Source organism: Prionailurus viverrinus, chromosome B1 (genome assembly GCF_022837055.1).
Source record: "Prionailurus viverrinus isolate Anna chromosome B1, UM_Priviv_1.0, whole genome shotgun sequence".
NCBI lineage: Eukaryota > Metazoa > Chordata > Mammalia > Carnivora > Felidae > Prionailurus > Prionailurus viverrinus.
Window position 1 is genome coordinate 119,974,567 of NC_062564.1, and position 16,608 is coordinate 119,991,174.

The following is a 16,608-nucleotide window of genomic DNA, read 5'->3' on the forward strand; positions in this document are numbered from 1 at the left end:
TGGAATTTTGGTGCCATTTTTGTTTCTTCTCACATATGTTGCAACTTGTGCAACTTGTAGGTCCAGCCTACAACAACATCTTACAACCATTCTGGCCAAGTCATTTGTACTGTTATCAACCTCGCTTATTGTTTTCTTTTTTAAAAAGAGGTCAACTGATTTTAGAAACAGATAAAGGAAATACAATTGATGCTTGAACAACGTGGGTTTGAATTTACACATGAATTTTTTTCAGTAAATACAGCACAATACTATAAATGTGTTTTCCTTATGATTTTCTTAACAACATTTTCTTTTCTCTAGCCTAGTTTATTGTAAGAATACAGTATGTAATCCATATAACATACACAATATGTTAATCATGTTATTGGTAAAGTTTCTGGTCAATAGTAGGCTATTAGTAGTTAAGTTTTTGGGGAGCCAAAAGTTAATCAGATTTTTGACCATGCAGGGTTTAGGAGCACTTACTGTTAACTGTACCCCTGAGGGTTAACTGTAAAGATAAAAAAAAATTGAAGGTAGGGGGCACCTGGGTGGCTAAGTCGGTTAAGTGTCTGACTCTTGATTTCAGCTCAGGTCATGATCTCATGGTCATGAAATCAAGCCTGGGATTAGGCTCTGGCCTGGGCATGGAGCCTGCATTAGATTCTCTCTCTCTCTCTCTCTCTCTCTCTCTCTCTCTCTCTCTCTCTCTCCCTCTCTCTCTCTTTCTCCCCCTCTCTCCCCTCCCCTGCTTGTGTGCATGATCTCTTTGTCAAAAAAAAAAAAAAAAAAAAAAAAGAAGAAGAAAAAAAATTACAGGTGGGAAACATAATCAAAGCAAGTATTCTTCCGTCCCTGTCTCCTAGTTTTCTAGTTCCCTTCTACGGAAACAACTACAGTTAACCAGATTCTTGTGTATATTCATGTATCTTATGCTATATGTCTATATACATATAGAGTTATCTGTATTTCCCTTCATAAAGGATAGCATTCTATGTATGTTGTTTGGTACTGACTTTTTTCTTTCACTTGACATCTCATAGAAGTCATTTCAGATCCGTACGTATAACAGTAATGATAGCTATCATTTGTTGAATGCTTGCTATCAGTAATGAATGGTTCTGAGCACCTTCCACATGTTACCTCTTGCAATGTTCATCCTGATCCTGGGAGGTACTATTATTATCTCTGTTCTAGAACTGAGAAAACAGAAGTATAGGGGTGTTGTATGAGCTTCACAAGCTCCCACAGGTATTAGGGCCAAGCTAGGGCTTGAACTCATGTGAACAAGATTGCTCCCCACTGCTGCTCTTACCTGTCAGCTCCATCCACACCCCTAGCTTCGTCCCAGAGGCAAGAACTATGGCTGCGCAGCTGTTCAACTGCCCACCCTTGCTCCTGAGCAAGTGTGATTTCCAACTCCTCTGACCCTCATGTCAGTCAAGAATCTCTCTCCAGGCATTTATGCTAATCTTTCATGAGTTCTACCCTGCACTGTGGAGTGGGCTAAGAAAATCATTTTGTTTCTCCTTTTAAATTCCCCTTTTAATACTCTTTGGTCAGAAAATAAGGAGTTTCCTTAACTCACAACCCCTTTTTACCTAGAGCTGTGTTAGATGTGAAGCAGTATTTACTAGTTTAAGGATTTTAAGCAAAAATAACATTAAGGCCAATCAAAATGTTTTGACTTATGAGGGTGCTTAGATGGCTCAGTCGGTTAAGCGTCCGACTCTTGATTTCAGCTCAGGTCATGATCCCAGGGTCGTGGGTTGGAGCCCCACGTTGGGCTTTATGCTGATAGCACGCGGAGCCTGCTTGGAAGTCTCTCCTCTCTCTCTCTGCCCCTCTCCTTGCTCGCATGTGTACTTTCTTGCTCTCAAAATAAATCAACTTAAAAACATGTTTTGACTTATGGATTTGGGATCTCTTGTATATGTGAAGCTGCTGAAGTAAGAATCATAGCTGAGCTCATTTTGACAATGGATAAACAAGTTTGGAGAGTGCAGCTTCTTCTGAATGGAACAAATCAATATCCCTATGTGGGTTAGGGTAGATCAGCTTCCTATGAAAATCTTTTCTTCTTTTTCTTTTTATTATATGGTATCTAGTACATGGAAAGTTTTATGCACATGTGCATTTGTGACTTTTAAAGCCTATGATTAAATGAAGACCCATGCACCTGCCATCCAGTTTATGAACCTGCACATGACCAACACTATTGCAGTTACCTTGCCTCTCCCAATCCTATCACTTGCCTCCCCCTAAGGTAACCGCTGTTCTGAGTTATCACTTTCTTGCTTTTTACAAATTAAGGTTTTATATATCTGTGTATCTTTTTTAAAAGTTTATTTATTCTGAGAGAGAGACAGCACGAGTGGGGGAGGGGCAGAGAGAGGGAGAGAGAGAGAATCCCAAGCAGGCTCTGCACTGACAATACAGAGCCCAACGTGGGGCTCAAACTCACGAAACTGTGAGATCATGACCTGAACTGAAACCAAGAGTCATATGCTTAGCTGACTGAACCACCCAGGCGCTCCCAAATATCTGTGTATCTTAATATATTGGTTACTTTTGCTTATTTTTAAATGAATGTTTTCTTAAACTTTATTTATTTTTTTTGCCTAAGTGTCCAAGGATATATCTGTGTGTGAAATAGTTGCGAAGACTTCCTTTTCTATATTTAACTCCATTTGAAGTAATTATGTCTGGGATGGAATCAGGCATTGGATTGAAGCAGAACTGGGGAGTGGAAACGCTATACCTGGTTAAGGAATTTATGTATCTCTAAATGGATGTAATGAAGTTCAGAAGCTTACAGAGAAAATGGGACGGATAATGTTGTTTGCATGGCGTGGGGCCACATAGTCTGTTGATGTACAGCAGGTATGGTAAATGGCAATGATAAATAACCAGCCCTACATAGCATGTTTATCCCCTGGTTCCCACTTGGTAGTAGCACTGACTTTGTAACTGTTGACGACATTTGTGACATTAATGGCAGTATTAGGGAATGATTGAGTGTGTGGACTCTGGAGCCAGATGTCTTGGGTCTGAATCAGTGCTGCACCACTTCATAGCCATTTGACTTTGAGCTTTGGACTCTTTGTTAGTAAAGGGGAATGAAGATAATACCTGCCCCATTGGGTCATGAGCACTAGGGTAGCTATCAGCTATTGTTGCTGTGATCATCTGGTATAAAAGTGTAGGTGTATTTGGCATGAGGCATTGTAGAATAGTTGAAAAAATGTTAGACTGCCTTGATTTAGTTCCTGGATGTACTGCTTAGTTGGGGGACCTCAGGAGTGGAATCTTTTGGAACTTTCGTTTGTTTCTCTATAAATGCACTGCATGTGTTGGTTATGAAGACAAAAGCATGTGAGTGGCTATCTCGGTTAACAAATGATACTTCTGTTGTTTTTTAGGGTTCGTGGGTTTGCCTAACAACTCAGTGACTTACGTGGTTTCTTAGTCATCAGGTGTAACACTGAACTGCTGTTAGCTTTATTTTATTTAATTTTTGTTTGTTTTCAGGTTTCAACTTTTTAAAGTTTTTTTATTTATTTATAATGAGAGAGAAAGAGAGAGAGTGAGCATGAGCGGGGGGGGGGGGGTGGGGGCAGAGAGAGAGAGGGAGAGAGAGAGCGGGCTCTGCGCTGTCAGCGAGAAGCCCCATGTGGGGCTAGAACTAACGAACCGTGAGATCATGACCTAAGCTGAAACCAAGAGTTGGGCGCTTAACTGACTGAGCCACCCAGGCACCCCCAGGTTTCAACTTTTTAATAAGTTCCGTGAAGGATATCCTGAATGCTGGATAAGATACAACAGAGTATTTTTTTTCTTCCAGTATTAAAAAAAAATGACATTCACAAATGTCATTTTTTAAAGAAACTTATATGTAGTTAAGATGGTGACCTTGAATTAAAAAACACCTCTAATCATGTTCTTGATTTCTTGTAGTTGCATTTGGAAATTGCTTTCTGGTCATGATAAACATTGTGTACAGGCTCTTAAATGTCTCTAAGTGTACATTATTATTATTTTTTTTTTTAAAAAGCACTCTGGCCAAACTTTTTTTTTTTTTTTTTTTTTTTGCCAGAATCAGTAATCCTGAGAGCCCAAACTAAAAACGTGGTAAAAGGAAAACACCCAAACTCAATAAATGTCCTAGGATTTGTCTTTAAGTGGGAGAAGATTTTTAAAAAACACATGAAGCTTTCTAAAAGGTCTTTAACAAGCTACCTTGGGAGCTCAGTTTAAAAATAGAAGTTGATGCACTAACACAGATGTTTCAGCGCAGCTCCAAAAATCTTTATAAGTACAGCCATTTGGAAGGATGATCCGGGATCAGAAGTTTTATTTCTTGTGTAGCTACCACATTAGATGCACATGCCTGAACTTGGAGGTTCAAATTGTCTCTGTCGTTTCCTCCTGAGTAGTGGTCATAACCACCCGGCTTCTACCACCAGTCTCTGGGCCTTCCATATCCATATCCATATCCTCCAGGCTGCTGTCATATCTGCCACTCCCATAGCTCTGGTCCCTACCACCTCTAGAGTAACTGCAACCATGCCCGTGGGCCCCAAAGGCACCGCCTCCAGTTCCCCTGGCTAACTTGCCCAGGTGATCCACACAGATCTGGCAACCATCCAGAGACTCTCCATTCATGGCTCCCATGGCATCTGAGGCATGCTCTGGACTAGTGAAGGTGGTAAAACCAAAACCCCAGAATCGCTGAATCTCGCGGCCCTTGACAATGACCCCCTCAGAAATAGGACCAAACCTACTGAAGTGGTCTTCCAGAGTCTGCTCATCAGAGTTGAAGTTGAGCCCTCCCACAAAAAGTGTCCCTTGTTCAGAAGACATGGCAATGAGTTCAAGTACTGCAAATTAAGCGAAAGGACCAGAAGAACAGCTACCATCGAGGAGCTTATGAACGAAGGGAGTCAAACCATTCTGGAATCAAATTAAGTTGGTTGCTTAGCATTTGGAATAATGATTAGAAAGATAATATAAGCTTCTGCAACCTTTATTTTAGGGAGGTTAAAATATTTTCCCTTGGTAAGAGGAACTTTTGTTAGTAGACTTTATTTTTTGGAGCATTTTTAGGTTCACAGCAAAATTGAAAGAAAAATACAGATGGCTCCCATATATCACCCCCACCCCACATGCACAGCCCTCCCATTATCAACACCCCCCCCCCCAGCCCCCGCCACCGGAGTGGTACATTTGTTATCAACAGTGAATCTATACTGACACATCATTATCACCCAAAGTCTATAGTTTCCATTAGAATCCACTCTTGGTATTATATATGCTATGGATTTTGACAAATGTATAATGATATGTACTCACTATTATAGTATCATTTAGAGAAGTTTCACTGCCTTCAAAATCCTCTGTGCTCTGCCTATTTACCCCTCTCTCCCTTATTCCCGGGCAACCACCGATCTTTTTACTGTCACCATAGTTTTACCTTCTCCAGAACACCATGTATTTGGAATCATGTAGTATGTAGCCTTTTCAGATTGGCTTCTTTCAAGTAAAAGAAAAATTTTAACCTCTAAATTCTGTTTGTCTAGGGGTGCCTGGGTGGCTCAGTCGGTTGAGCGTCTGACTCTTGTTTTTGGCTCAGGTCATGATCTCACAGTTTATGGGATGAGCCCTGTGTTGTCAGCATAGACACTGCTTGTGATTCTCTTTCTCCCTCTCTTTCTGCTCCTACCCTGCTTGCGCATGCATGTGCTCATTCTCTCTCTCTCTCTGAAAAAACAAAATAAACATTTAAACTCTGTTTGTCTAGAAAAAATATATCTCAGCACCTTGCCCTCTCGAACTCAATAGGCAGTTTCCTTCAAGGGGCTGGGAGACAGGAAGGGGAATTGTGCCCTGCAAACCAGATCATCAGCCGGCTCCAAGGCTTAGCAGGCTGACACGTTGCAACCACATTCGCCTTCACACCTTCCTTCTCATGATATTTTTAACTGTATTGGACTAAGTCCACAGTGTAGAGTTATAAATAAGGCTGGGTGGAGACACATGGACAAGCTAATGATTAGGTACCTCTTCAAACCTGTGTCCTTAAATATTTATTCCATGCTTATTCATTGGAGAGGCTGAGTGGTGTGTGTGTGTGGGAAGACAGAAAAGGAAGCAAGTTGGCTGGGCCTGGCACAGCCCATTTAACAGGATAAAACTCACTGTTAATCAGTCCTTAAAAATCAGCTTGGCAATATCAGTTGTTACTAAATCTCATCAACTACACCCTCCCCTAGTAGCTTATTAAAACATTTCTTCCAGTCAGGAGCAATTTCTGACTTGATACACATCCCACCATCTTGATATACACCCCACCGTTTTATAGTATGTCTTACAGATTTGTGCTCCGAGCATGTGCCCAACCGACTATTGCTAACCCAACGTGGTCATTGGTGGAAGTTAGACAAAATTGGCTTTTCTTTCTCTATCTGGAGTTGCAGTGCAACTTGGCCCTGTCCCAGTTGGAGAAGACCGCACTGTTTCCATCTAGGTGGCTGTGATGTTGTTCACAGAAAGATGACTGAAAAGCTTCACTTACCACTTTCTTTTCTGCCTCCTTATCTGGGAGATAAAGGGTGGAAAATGAGTAGGAGAAGAAAGACCTAAGTATTACAAAAGGAAGGACCTGGGGCTGGACACTCAGCCAGAACAGTATCTCTGAACACCCGGCAGGCCAGTCGCCTAGGGCAGAGAAATTGGCAACCATTTTCAGTAAAAGCCTGGACACTTTTTAGGCCTCATGGGTCAAATGGCCTCAGTCACACCTACTCAACTCAGCAATTAAAAAAAAAAAATTAAATGTTTATTTATTTTTAATGTTTATTTGTTTTTGAGAGAGAGAGGCAGAGCGTGAGCAGGGGAGGGGCAGAAAGAGAGAGAGAGAGAGAGACAGACAGACAGACAGACAGAATCCGAAGCAGGCTCCAGGCTCTGAGCTGTCTCTGAGCTGTCGACGTGGGGCTCGAACTCACGAACCATGAGATCATGACCTGAGCCAAAGTTGGACGCTCAACCGACTGAGCCACCCAGGTGCCCCTCAACTCTATTATAGCATGAAAGCTGCCATATATGATTTGTAAAGGAATGGGCATAGTTGTGTTCCAATGAAACTTCATTTATTGACACATGTCCATTCTTAGCTCCCTGGCCAGGCGAAATCAGGCCGTGAGCTACATTTGACCCATGGGTTGTAGTTTGCTGACCTTGTCTAGGAAAATATAGGCAACCTGAAGTTGGTCAGTGTGACGGTGGCTGTGCTGCCTGCGTATTCTCTGCAGAGATCCTTTTGTGCTCACTTGGTAAAGCTCAGTGGAAAATAACTTTGGAAATGCTAGGTGAATCCAAGGAGTGGGAGTTTTGCCGAGGTTTGGGTAGTACAGGAGAAGCATTCCCCCTGGAGGCCAGCTGGGATAGTGGCAGAAATGAGCACGGCAAGGATGACAGGGCTATGAGAGACTGAGGGCCTCACTCGGGAAGTGCCGATTTTCATTCTCTGCTAATACCTCGGAGGTTCTGTGTTTGGTTTTAACAAAGGCAGCCGGTCTTCATCTCCACACATGTTCTTATTGATAATGAAACTATATGATTTCTATCTCTAAGAACTTTCATTGAGGCATTTTGTTGGCATTTTTAAAAAACATTTTTTGGTATATTTTGGTTATGTGAATGTTGTTAACTTTGTTGGAAGGGTAATGGTCTCTTAAATGGATGGAGCTTTTAACCTTGAGGATGAGATGTGCCTGCAAATGCATACTCCTAGGCCCAGGATTCATTAATTTTTAGGTGGCAAATAGCTATTGTTAATAATTTATTTCATGTTTATTTATTTTTGCATATTTAATCATCTGCCATGATTTTGATCACCAGGATCCTTACTACAGATTTAATGACCTTAAGTACAGATGGATCTCCTTGGATAACTGGACCTATAGCAAGAAATTTCAAATCCCCTTTAACATTAGGTATGTATGTGTGTGTGTCTATATCTACATCTGTATTTATTTAGTTATTGTTATTGAGCTTTCCTTCTTTCTGTCTCTGGAATAATCTTTTGTTTATTTAGGCTGCATGTAAGAGAATTGTCAGACTAAAGCCTTGTCCTGTAAAAGTGAATATATAATTTATGTTTTGATTTGTCTATAATGGCGCCACTGATCATTAGTCATGAAATTATGTCTTGTTCAGTGGTTTTAATGGAGTCACCTACACCTAGTCAGTTCTCTTATTTGCATTTCCTTCTATGTGTACCCTCCCCTCCCTATAATCAATAGAATGTGTATATTTACAATTTGTCAAGTAGGATCAGAGATTCATCATTTATTCCATGTGGTGTTAACCAGCCATCAAGGCTGTGGCATTGGCCTTATATTATGTTGTGAAGCCACGAGGAAAAACAGTATGATTTCAGTAATGTTCCACGTAGCAGAATGTAACCCAGTTATATCTACCACCATTATTGCTAAATAAAAAAAAATGCTCTGTCCCTTTTGTATGACTTTTTTTGGGTAATTATTTAACTGCCTGCTAAAAGAGAAATAAAACCAGAATATGGTGCTCAACATCAACATTGCTGTGCTCCATGTTCACGTTTGCAGATAATAGTTAAAATATCTCTGTTAAGGGTCCTCTTTCATTTGAATTCAGCATTTCCAAAATGTAAGCAATGGACTGTCCCACTTAAAGCTTCCTTTATATTCTAACAGTCTCATTGCTTCTCTTAATGTAACAACCCTTTTCTGATCCTCTATGCCTGAGGTGTTTTTGGCTTATAGTATCTTTTTTGCATCTCTGTATTTAATCTTCTTCTGCGTTCTGTTAATTTCTGCCTATCATTTCTCTCTTTAAGTTTATTTATTTATTTTGAGAGAGAGACAGTGTGAGCAGGGCAGGTGCACAGAGATAGAGAGAGAGAGAGAGAGAGAGAGAGAGAGAGAGAGCCCCAAGCAGGCTCTGCACTGCAACACAGAGCCTGCCGTGGGACTTAAACCCATGACACCCTGAGATCATGACCTGAGCCGAAACCAAGAGTCAGACCCTTAACTGACTGAGCCACCCTGGGACCCCATCTTTTAAAACATTTTTTATTTTAGAGAGAGAAAGAGTGAGCAGGGGAGAGGCGCAGAGAGAGAATTTTAAGCAGGATCCATGCTCAACATAGACCCTGACTCGGGACTCGATCCCACAACCCTGGCTGGAATCATGACCTGAGCTGAAATCAAAGTCAGATGCTCAACCGACTGAGCTACCCAGGTGTCCCTCATTTTTCTTGATTCAGCCCCTTTCTCCTCATTTCCAGTTACCATGTTTGCCTAGGCCTTTGTTAGTAAGTGCCTGCAGTTAGGCCAAAGCTGCATAACTAAATTTCTTGCTTTGTCTTTTTATTCTTCACTCTTTTTTTTTTAATTTTTTTTAACGTTTTATTTATTTTTAAGACAGGGAGAGACAGAACATGAACAGGGGAGGGTCAGAGAGAGGGAGACACAGAATCTGAAACAGGCTCCAGGCTCCGAGCTGTCAGCACAGAGCCTGACGCGGGGCTCGAACTCACAGACCTCGAGATCATGACCTGAACTGAAGTCGGCCGCTTAACCGACTGAGCCACCCAGGCGCCCCATTCTTCACTCTTGTATATAGAAACATTAGACTCATCTTCCCCAAATATTGGTTTTGCCCATGACATTCTTGCTCAAGAACAACAGTGTCTTCCTTTTAATTGGTAAAGCCAGTTTAATCTTATTTGCTTGTGTGTGAAAATACTGCTTAATGTTGCCTATTCCTGTTCCACTTCCTGTGCCCTGCAGCCCTCTTGCCCTGCTGACTTGACCAGATTTCTCCCTTTAGCGCTCTAGCACAAGTCCTGCACCTGCACCTACCATGTTATCTTAATGTTGATGTCGTTTGCACTTCCTTGTTTTGAGTTTGCTCTTCCTCCAGGGTCTACCTTTTACCTAGACATTTTCTACTCATTAAAAAAAAAAAGGAACAACTTTATTGAGACCTAATTCACACACTATACATTCACCCTTTTAAAGGATACAATTCAGGGGTGCCTGGGTGGCTCAGTCAGTTAGGTGTCTGAGTTCAGCTCAGGTCAGGATCTCATGGTTCATGAGTTTGAGCCCTGTGTCGGACTCTTGCTGACGACTCAGAGCCTGGAGCCTGCCTTGAATTCTGTATCTTTCCCTCTCTCGCACTTGTGCTGTCTCTTTCTCTCAAAAATAAGTAAACCTTTAAAAAAAGTATACAATTCAATAGTTTTTAGTATATTCAAAGAGTTGTGCCACCATCGATCACTATAATCAGTTTTAGAATTTTCCTCACTTCAAAGAGAAAGCCATACCCATTACCAGTCATTCCCCATTCCCAACGTCCCCACCCCCTCATCCCTATCCCAGCACTAGGCAGCCGCCAATTTATTTTCTGTGGATTTATCTCTTCTGGAAATCTCATATAAATGGAATTATACAATATGTGGACCTTTGTGACTTCCTTCTTTCACTTAGCATAATGTTTTCAAAGTTCATCCATGTCGTCACATTCACCAGTACTTTATTTCTTTTTATTGCTAAATAATATTTTATTGCATGGTTATACTACATTTATCCTATTCTTCTTTAAGTTGTTGTTTCTTTCTTGAAGTCTTTCCTTGTGACATAAGCTCCGATAGCACATATAGTCTGTCCAACAAGACTGTACTATAAACCAGAAGAGATGGAAAATTTTCTCTTTTTTTTCCTGTGTTTTTGGCTTGAATGGCAACTAGACTGCAGATTCCTTAAATTCAGAGAGTGTTTTAGTTCCCTGTAAAGCTTAGCAGAGTGCCGAGCCCATAATAGGTATTCATAGATACTTGTTAGTTGGTTAATGTTTTCTCTTAGTGTCAGTAAATGTAATAGTTTGTGAAAAAAAAATTTTTTTAATGCTGATTTTTGACAGAGGGAGAGTGTGGGGAGGGGCAGAGAGAGAGGGAGACAGAATCCCAAGCAGGCTCTGTGTTGTCAGCACAGAACCCGATGGGGGGCTTGAATTCATGGACTGCGAGATCATGACCTGAGCAGAAATCAAGAGTTGGACACTCAACCGACTGAGCCACTCAGATGCTCCTGTGAAAATGTCTTATGTCTACTATTTAACTTGATTCTCATAAGTACTTTGTGAAGTCCTAAAAAAAGTCAATGCATTTGGAAATTATAAGCTATGCTCATGACTTTATAAGGCAATTGAAACATTATGGAGAAAGATAAACCAGAGCACTCAACAGAAAAATGTATTAAACCAATACTTATGAAAATTTCATTGGAAATTGAATTTTAAGAATGTGTATTTTCAGGGGTGTCTGGATGGCTCAGTGGGTTAAACATCCGACTTTGGCTCAGGTCATGATCTCATGGTTTGTGAGTTCGAGCCCTGCCTTGGGCTCTGTGCTGACAGCGCAGAGCCAGGAGCTTACTTCAGATTCTGTATGTGTCTCTCTCTCTGCCTCTCCCCTGCTCTGTCTCTCTCAAAAATAAACATTAAAAAATTTTTAAAAAAGAATGTTTATTTTCTGTGAAATATTTATACCTTTAGTTTTAACTAATAAAAAAGATTTATCAGGGCACCTGGGTGGCTCAGTCGGTTGGTTAAGCATCCGACTTTGGCTCAGGTTATGATCTCGCAGTTCGTGAGTTCAAACTCTGTGTCAGGCTCTGTGCTAACAGCTCAGAGCTTGGAGCCTGCTTTGGAGTCTGTGTTTCCCTCTCTCTGTCCCACCCCTGCTCATGTTCTCTCTCTGTCTCAAAAACAAATAAACATTAAAAAAATTTAAAAAAAGATTTATCTAAGCTAATGTTTTACACATCTTGTTTAAAATTTTTTCTCTTTTTTTAGCAAATGGCAAAAAGTAAACCTGATTTTTGAGGGTGTTGATACAGTTGCAAAAATCCTGCTAAATAGTGTTCCTATTGGGAAAACAGACAACATGTTCAAAAGATATGTAAGTATACAGTGACATCAAGTTAAAAGAAACCTCCCTGTATGTGTTTGTGTGTTAATTGTTGTGAGTAGAGAAAGGTAAGTGCATAATTAATTGCCCGTGCAGGTAGGTACAAGCTCTTTGAAGCACTGGGTAAATTACCTTCACACTTGCCACATTGTAGAATGATGAAAACACCACAGACCCTATAGAGTTGTGAAGATTTAATAAGCTAATTATATAAAATGATTGGCACAGTTCTTGGTTCTTGGCACGTGAGAAGTGTTCAACAAATGCTGTTCCCTTCTCTGTTATTTGGTGATCCAGAGTTTCATGAGAATTGACAATTGACAAACTATTAAAAAAGAAAATGCTCCATCCTGTCTGGAATGCTTACATTAAGGTATCATGTTCTCATCTCCCTGCAAGGGTCAACTTTTCAAAACAAAAATAACTTATGACTTAGAAATACATGCTGTTCATACCAGAGAGTCAGGTTGTCCTGAAGCATCTAGGAAATCCTTGGCAGATCAAGGCCATATGTAAATAGCCAGAGCAGACATTCCAGGGCTAAAGATATTTTCTGCTTGCTCTCTTTGCCTAAGACCATTGTCTGTCAGTAAAAATAGAAGGAGAAACCTAGAAATCTACTTTTGGGTAGGAGAATGTGCTCAGTTGTAACCGTAAGCAGGCAACTAAGTTACACTGTTTCAGTGAAGTGCTTTCTTCTGCAAAAAAGGCTAACCCTAAAGATTTCAATTATTTTATGCGTCTTTCATACATTTTTGCATATCTATATCTAAAGTTTTACACACGAGCCTACTTCCACATCTGTTCTTTCCTTTAATGCAGAGCTTTGATATTACCACTGTGGTTAGAAATGTGAACTCCCTTGAGCTGCGTTTCCAGTCCCCAGTGTTGTATGCCGCCCAGCGGAGCAAAGCTCACACTAGCTACTGGGTGCCTCCAGACTGCCCTCCTCCTGTGCAGAAGGGCCAATGCCACGTCAACTTCATTCGAAAGGTAACAGTCTTGCCAATGGAGGGGGCTTTAGCCTTGATGATGGGAGGTGCTGGTGTGGAAAATGCTTGTTTGAAGACACCCGTCGTATTTCAGAATTTGGGCATCTCTTTCCTGTCTGCTTCATGGGATTGAAAACTTGAAATCAGAACCAGAAGGTTTATGAATTTTTGTGGACAATCTTTGCCTTCCTAGGTTTCAATCCTGAAGCATGCTTCAGAACTTAGGTAACAACAGAAAAAGAAGAAAAATAAGTGACTGATACTGTAAATGCACAAAGTATTTTTTAACATTTAGGTTTATCAAACTTTTCACCAGAATGTGAGGTTCATATGTATTAGTGACTCTTGTTACTGGGAAGCCTTCTGCAAATATTAATATATTTGCTGATGTATTCCAGCAGTTTAGTGCTAGGTTCTCATATAATCTAACAAAAATGACAAAATCCACAAGGTGATTATTTATTTTTTTTTTTTGAGTTTCATCTGACTTTAAATGACTTGAGTTTATTCCATTATGTAGTTGGATTTTCTATGTGGCATTTAGTTTTTGTTTTTTTGTTCTTTACAGTTTATTTATTTATTTTGAGAGAGACAGAGACAGTGAAAGTGGAGGAGGGGCAGAGAGAGGGAAAGAGAGAATCCCAAGTGCAGAGCCCGATTCAAGGCTCGAACTCATGAACTGTGAGACCGTGACCTGAGCCGAAACCAAGAGTCAGACACTTAACCAACTGAGCCACCCGGGCTTCCCTGTGGCATTTAGTTTTTAATTTTATTTTTATTTAAGAAATTTTTAATTGTGGTGAAATACGCACAACACACAGTTTGCCATCTTAGCCATTTTTAAGTGTGTAGTTCACTAGTATTAAGTATATTCACTTTGCTTTGAAACCGATCTCAAGAATTGTTTCATGTGGCAAAACTGAAAGCCTATACCCATTAAAAACAGCTCCTTATTCTCCCCTCCAGCCAGCCCCTGGAAACCACCATTCTTTCTGTTTCTGTGAGTTTCACTACTCATCTAAGTGGAATCATACTGTCCTATTCGTCACACACATCCTATTTGGCTTGTTATGCCTGGCTTATTTCACTTAGTGTGATGTTCTCCATGTTGTAGCATGTGCTGAATTTCCTTCCTTTTTAAGCCTGAATAATATTCCATTCTATGGAATGGGTCACTGGAGCCTCCGGTGCCCCAGTGCCCGCGGGTCTCCTTGAGACCCTACTTTCAGTTCTTTTGCATATATCCCAAGAAGTGGGATACTGGAGTGTATGGTAATTCTATTTTTAACTTCTTCAGAAATTGGCATGTAGTTTTAACAACAAATATAATCCTTGGTTTCATTGTGAAGAGACAAACTGTATTTTTCCAGTACTTGTTAGCAAAAACCTCAGTTGATAAATTCTGATTATTTACATTAGGTGGCTCTCTTCAGAATGGATGGATTAATCATTAGGTTGTGTTTCCGTAATATAAGTACTAAGGTCAAAATTATACCCCCTCTTGTTTAACTCAACCTAGCTAAAGTTGTGTCAGTACCTTTTTTTAAATTTTTTTATTTTTGTTTATTTATTTTTAAAATTTACATCCAAGTTAGTTAGTATATAATGCAGTAATGTTTTCAGGAGTAGATTCCAGTGATTCATCCCCCATGTATAACACCCAGTACTCATCCCAACAAGTGTCCCCCTTAATGCCCCTTACCCATTTAGCCCATCCCCCCCACAACCCCTCCAGCAACCCTCAGTTTGTTCTCTGTATTTAAGAGTCTCTTATGTTTTGTCACCCTCCCTGTTTTAATATTATTTTTGCTTCCCTTCCTTTATGTTCATCTGTTTTGTATCTTAAATTCTCATTTGAATGAAGTCATATGAGTTTTGTCTTTCTCTGACTAATTTCACTTAGCATAATACACTCCAGTTCCATCCACTTAGTTGCAAATGGCAAGATTTCATTCTTTTTGATTGCCGAGTAAATACTCCATTGTATATATATACCACATCTTCTTTACCCATTCATCCATCGATGGACATTTGGGCTCTTTCCATACGTGGCTACTGTTGATAGTGCTGCTATAAACATTGGGGCGCATGTGCCCCTTTGAAAGAGCACACCTGTATCCCGTCTTTAAGGACACTTTTAAATTTCAGTTCTGACCTTTATATGGTCTTTCTGTAATCACTTCAAATATTTGGTAGCAATTTGCTTGACTGTTTTAGGTGTAGTATCAGTCTCTTAATATAAGCATTTGCTCCTGTTACTATAAAGGAATCATCTGTAACTGAACACTCAGGTATTCAATGGAATGCTATGTACTTATACCTCTGTTTATAATTCATCTCTTGTTTCTGGTCTTCGGCGTCAAATGGCACAATGGTTTGAATACTAAAGTTTGCACTTTTTCTCTCTCCTCTTCTATCTCTCATCTTCTATCAGAATGAGGACTTCCTGAATCCTAATTTACTTTTCATGTCTTCAATAAAATGATATATATGTTATGCACATACCCATGTAGTATTTTTCCTCTGCCCCCCATTCAATCTGTGGCATTTAAAACACAGTTTCAGGTTATCCTGATAGAACAAAGCCCTCGTCCCTGAAATCAAGAATCAGACCCATGACTCTGCCTTCACAGTGTGTGGAGCACTAACCCCGGGGCAGACTTGCCAGAACAGTGAATTGTGTCTTATTGTTTCTGGCTATACCGACATGGTCCAGTGGGAAGAGGCCTGAATTGGGAGAGCAAGGCAGGAATCTTAGATCTGAATTCTGGATTTATAACCCATAAAGATCTTAGGGAAGTCCATCGTTTGTGAATGGAGCTAATCCCTTCTCTTCTTGACTGTGTCGGTAAGAGCATATAGTGAAATAAAAATGTGAATGCACTTTGCATACTGTAGAGTGCTATACAGCTATTCAAAATGTAGAGTGGGAGGGGGCTCCTGGGTGGCTCAGTATATTAAGCATCTAATTCTTTATTTCAGCTCAGGTCATGATCTTGCGGTTGTGAGATCCAGCCCCATGTCAGGCTCTTCACTGACAGCACAGAGCCTACTTGGGATTCTCTCTCTCTCTCTCTCTCTCTCTCTCTCTCTCTCTCTCTCCCTCTCTCTCTCTGCCACTCCCCTGTTCAAGAGCATGCTCTCTCTCTTTTTCTCTGTCTCTCTCTCAAAGTAAATAAACATTAAAAAAACAAAATGTAGTGTGGTGTTATTACTTATTTTGGAGACTTATTTCTATAATTATAGACTTCTTAAGTGTGTAACTGATTATATACAGTTAGTGGGGTAGAGATATCAGCACAAACCCCCTCTTGTCTCTGCTTCCTTCTCTGTCCTGCCTGGATGGTGGGACCTCTCACTTCAGCTACTCTCTTAGCTATATTCTCCACCATCCTCCTTGTTTTCCAACTACATCTCTGGACATTCCTTCTAAGTTGCCTTATCCAGATCAACCTCCCCCTCTTGGAAGTTATATTATTCATGCTTCTTTCTGTTACAGACACTTTCTGTCTCTCATTTTATACCCTGTCTAGACTATCTCATTTAGCTTCACTTCTTCAATAACCAGTCGAATTTCTAATGACTTCTAATATTGTATCTTCAGTCCAGACTTCT

The 16,608-nt window shown here is 40.3% G+C and overlaps 1 protein-coding gene across 6 annotated transcripts in view; it reads left to right on the plus strand.

Annotated features, from left to right (window-relative positions):
* Nucleotides 1-16,608, plus strand: part of MANBA (mannosidase beta) — a 112,608-nt gene that overhangs the window by 9,603 nt on the left and 86,397 nt on the right. For all 6 annotated transcript variants that reach the window (XR_007151507.1, XM_047855577.1, XM_047855578.1 and 3 more), the window contains exons 2-4: nt 7,885-7,979; nt 11,887-11,992; nt 12,824-12,994. Coding sequence is in view for 5 of the 6 variants with exons in the window: in XM_047855577.1 (XP_047711533.1) it covers nt 7,885-7,979; nt 11,887-11,992; nt 12,824-12,994 (372 nt within the window). In the remaining variant the exon portion in view is untranslated. The remainder of the gene's footprint in view (nt 1-7,884; nt 7,980-11,886; nt 11,993-12,823; nt 12,995-16,608) is intronic.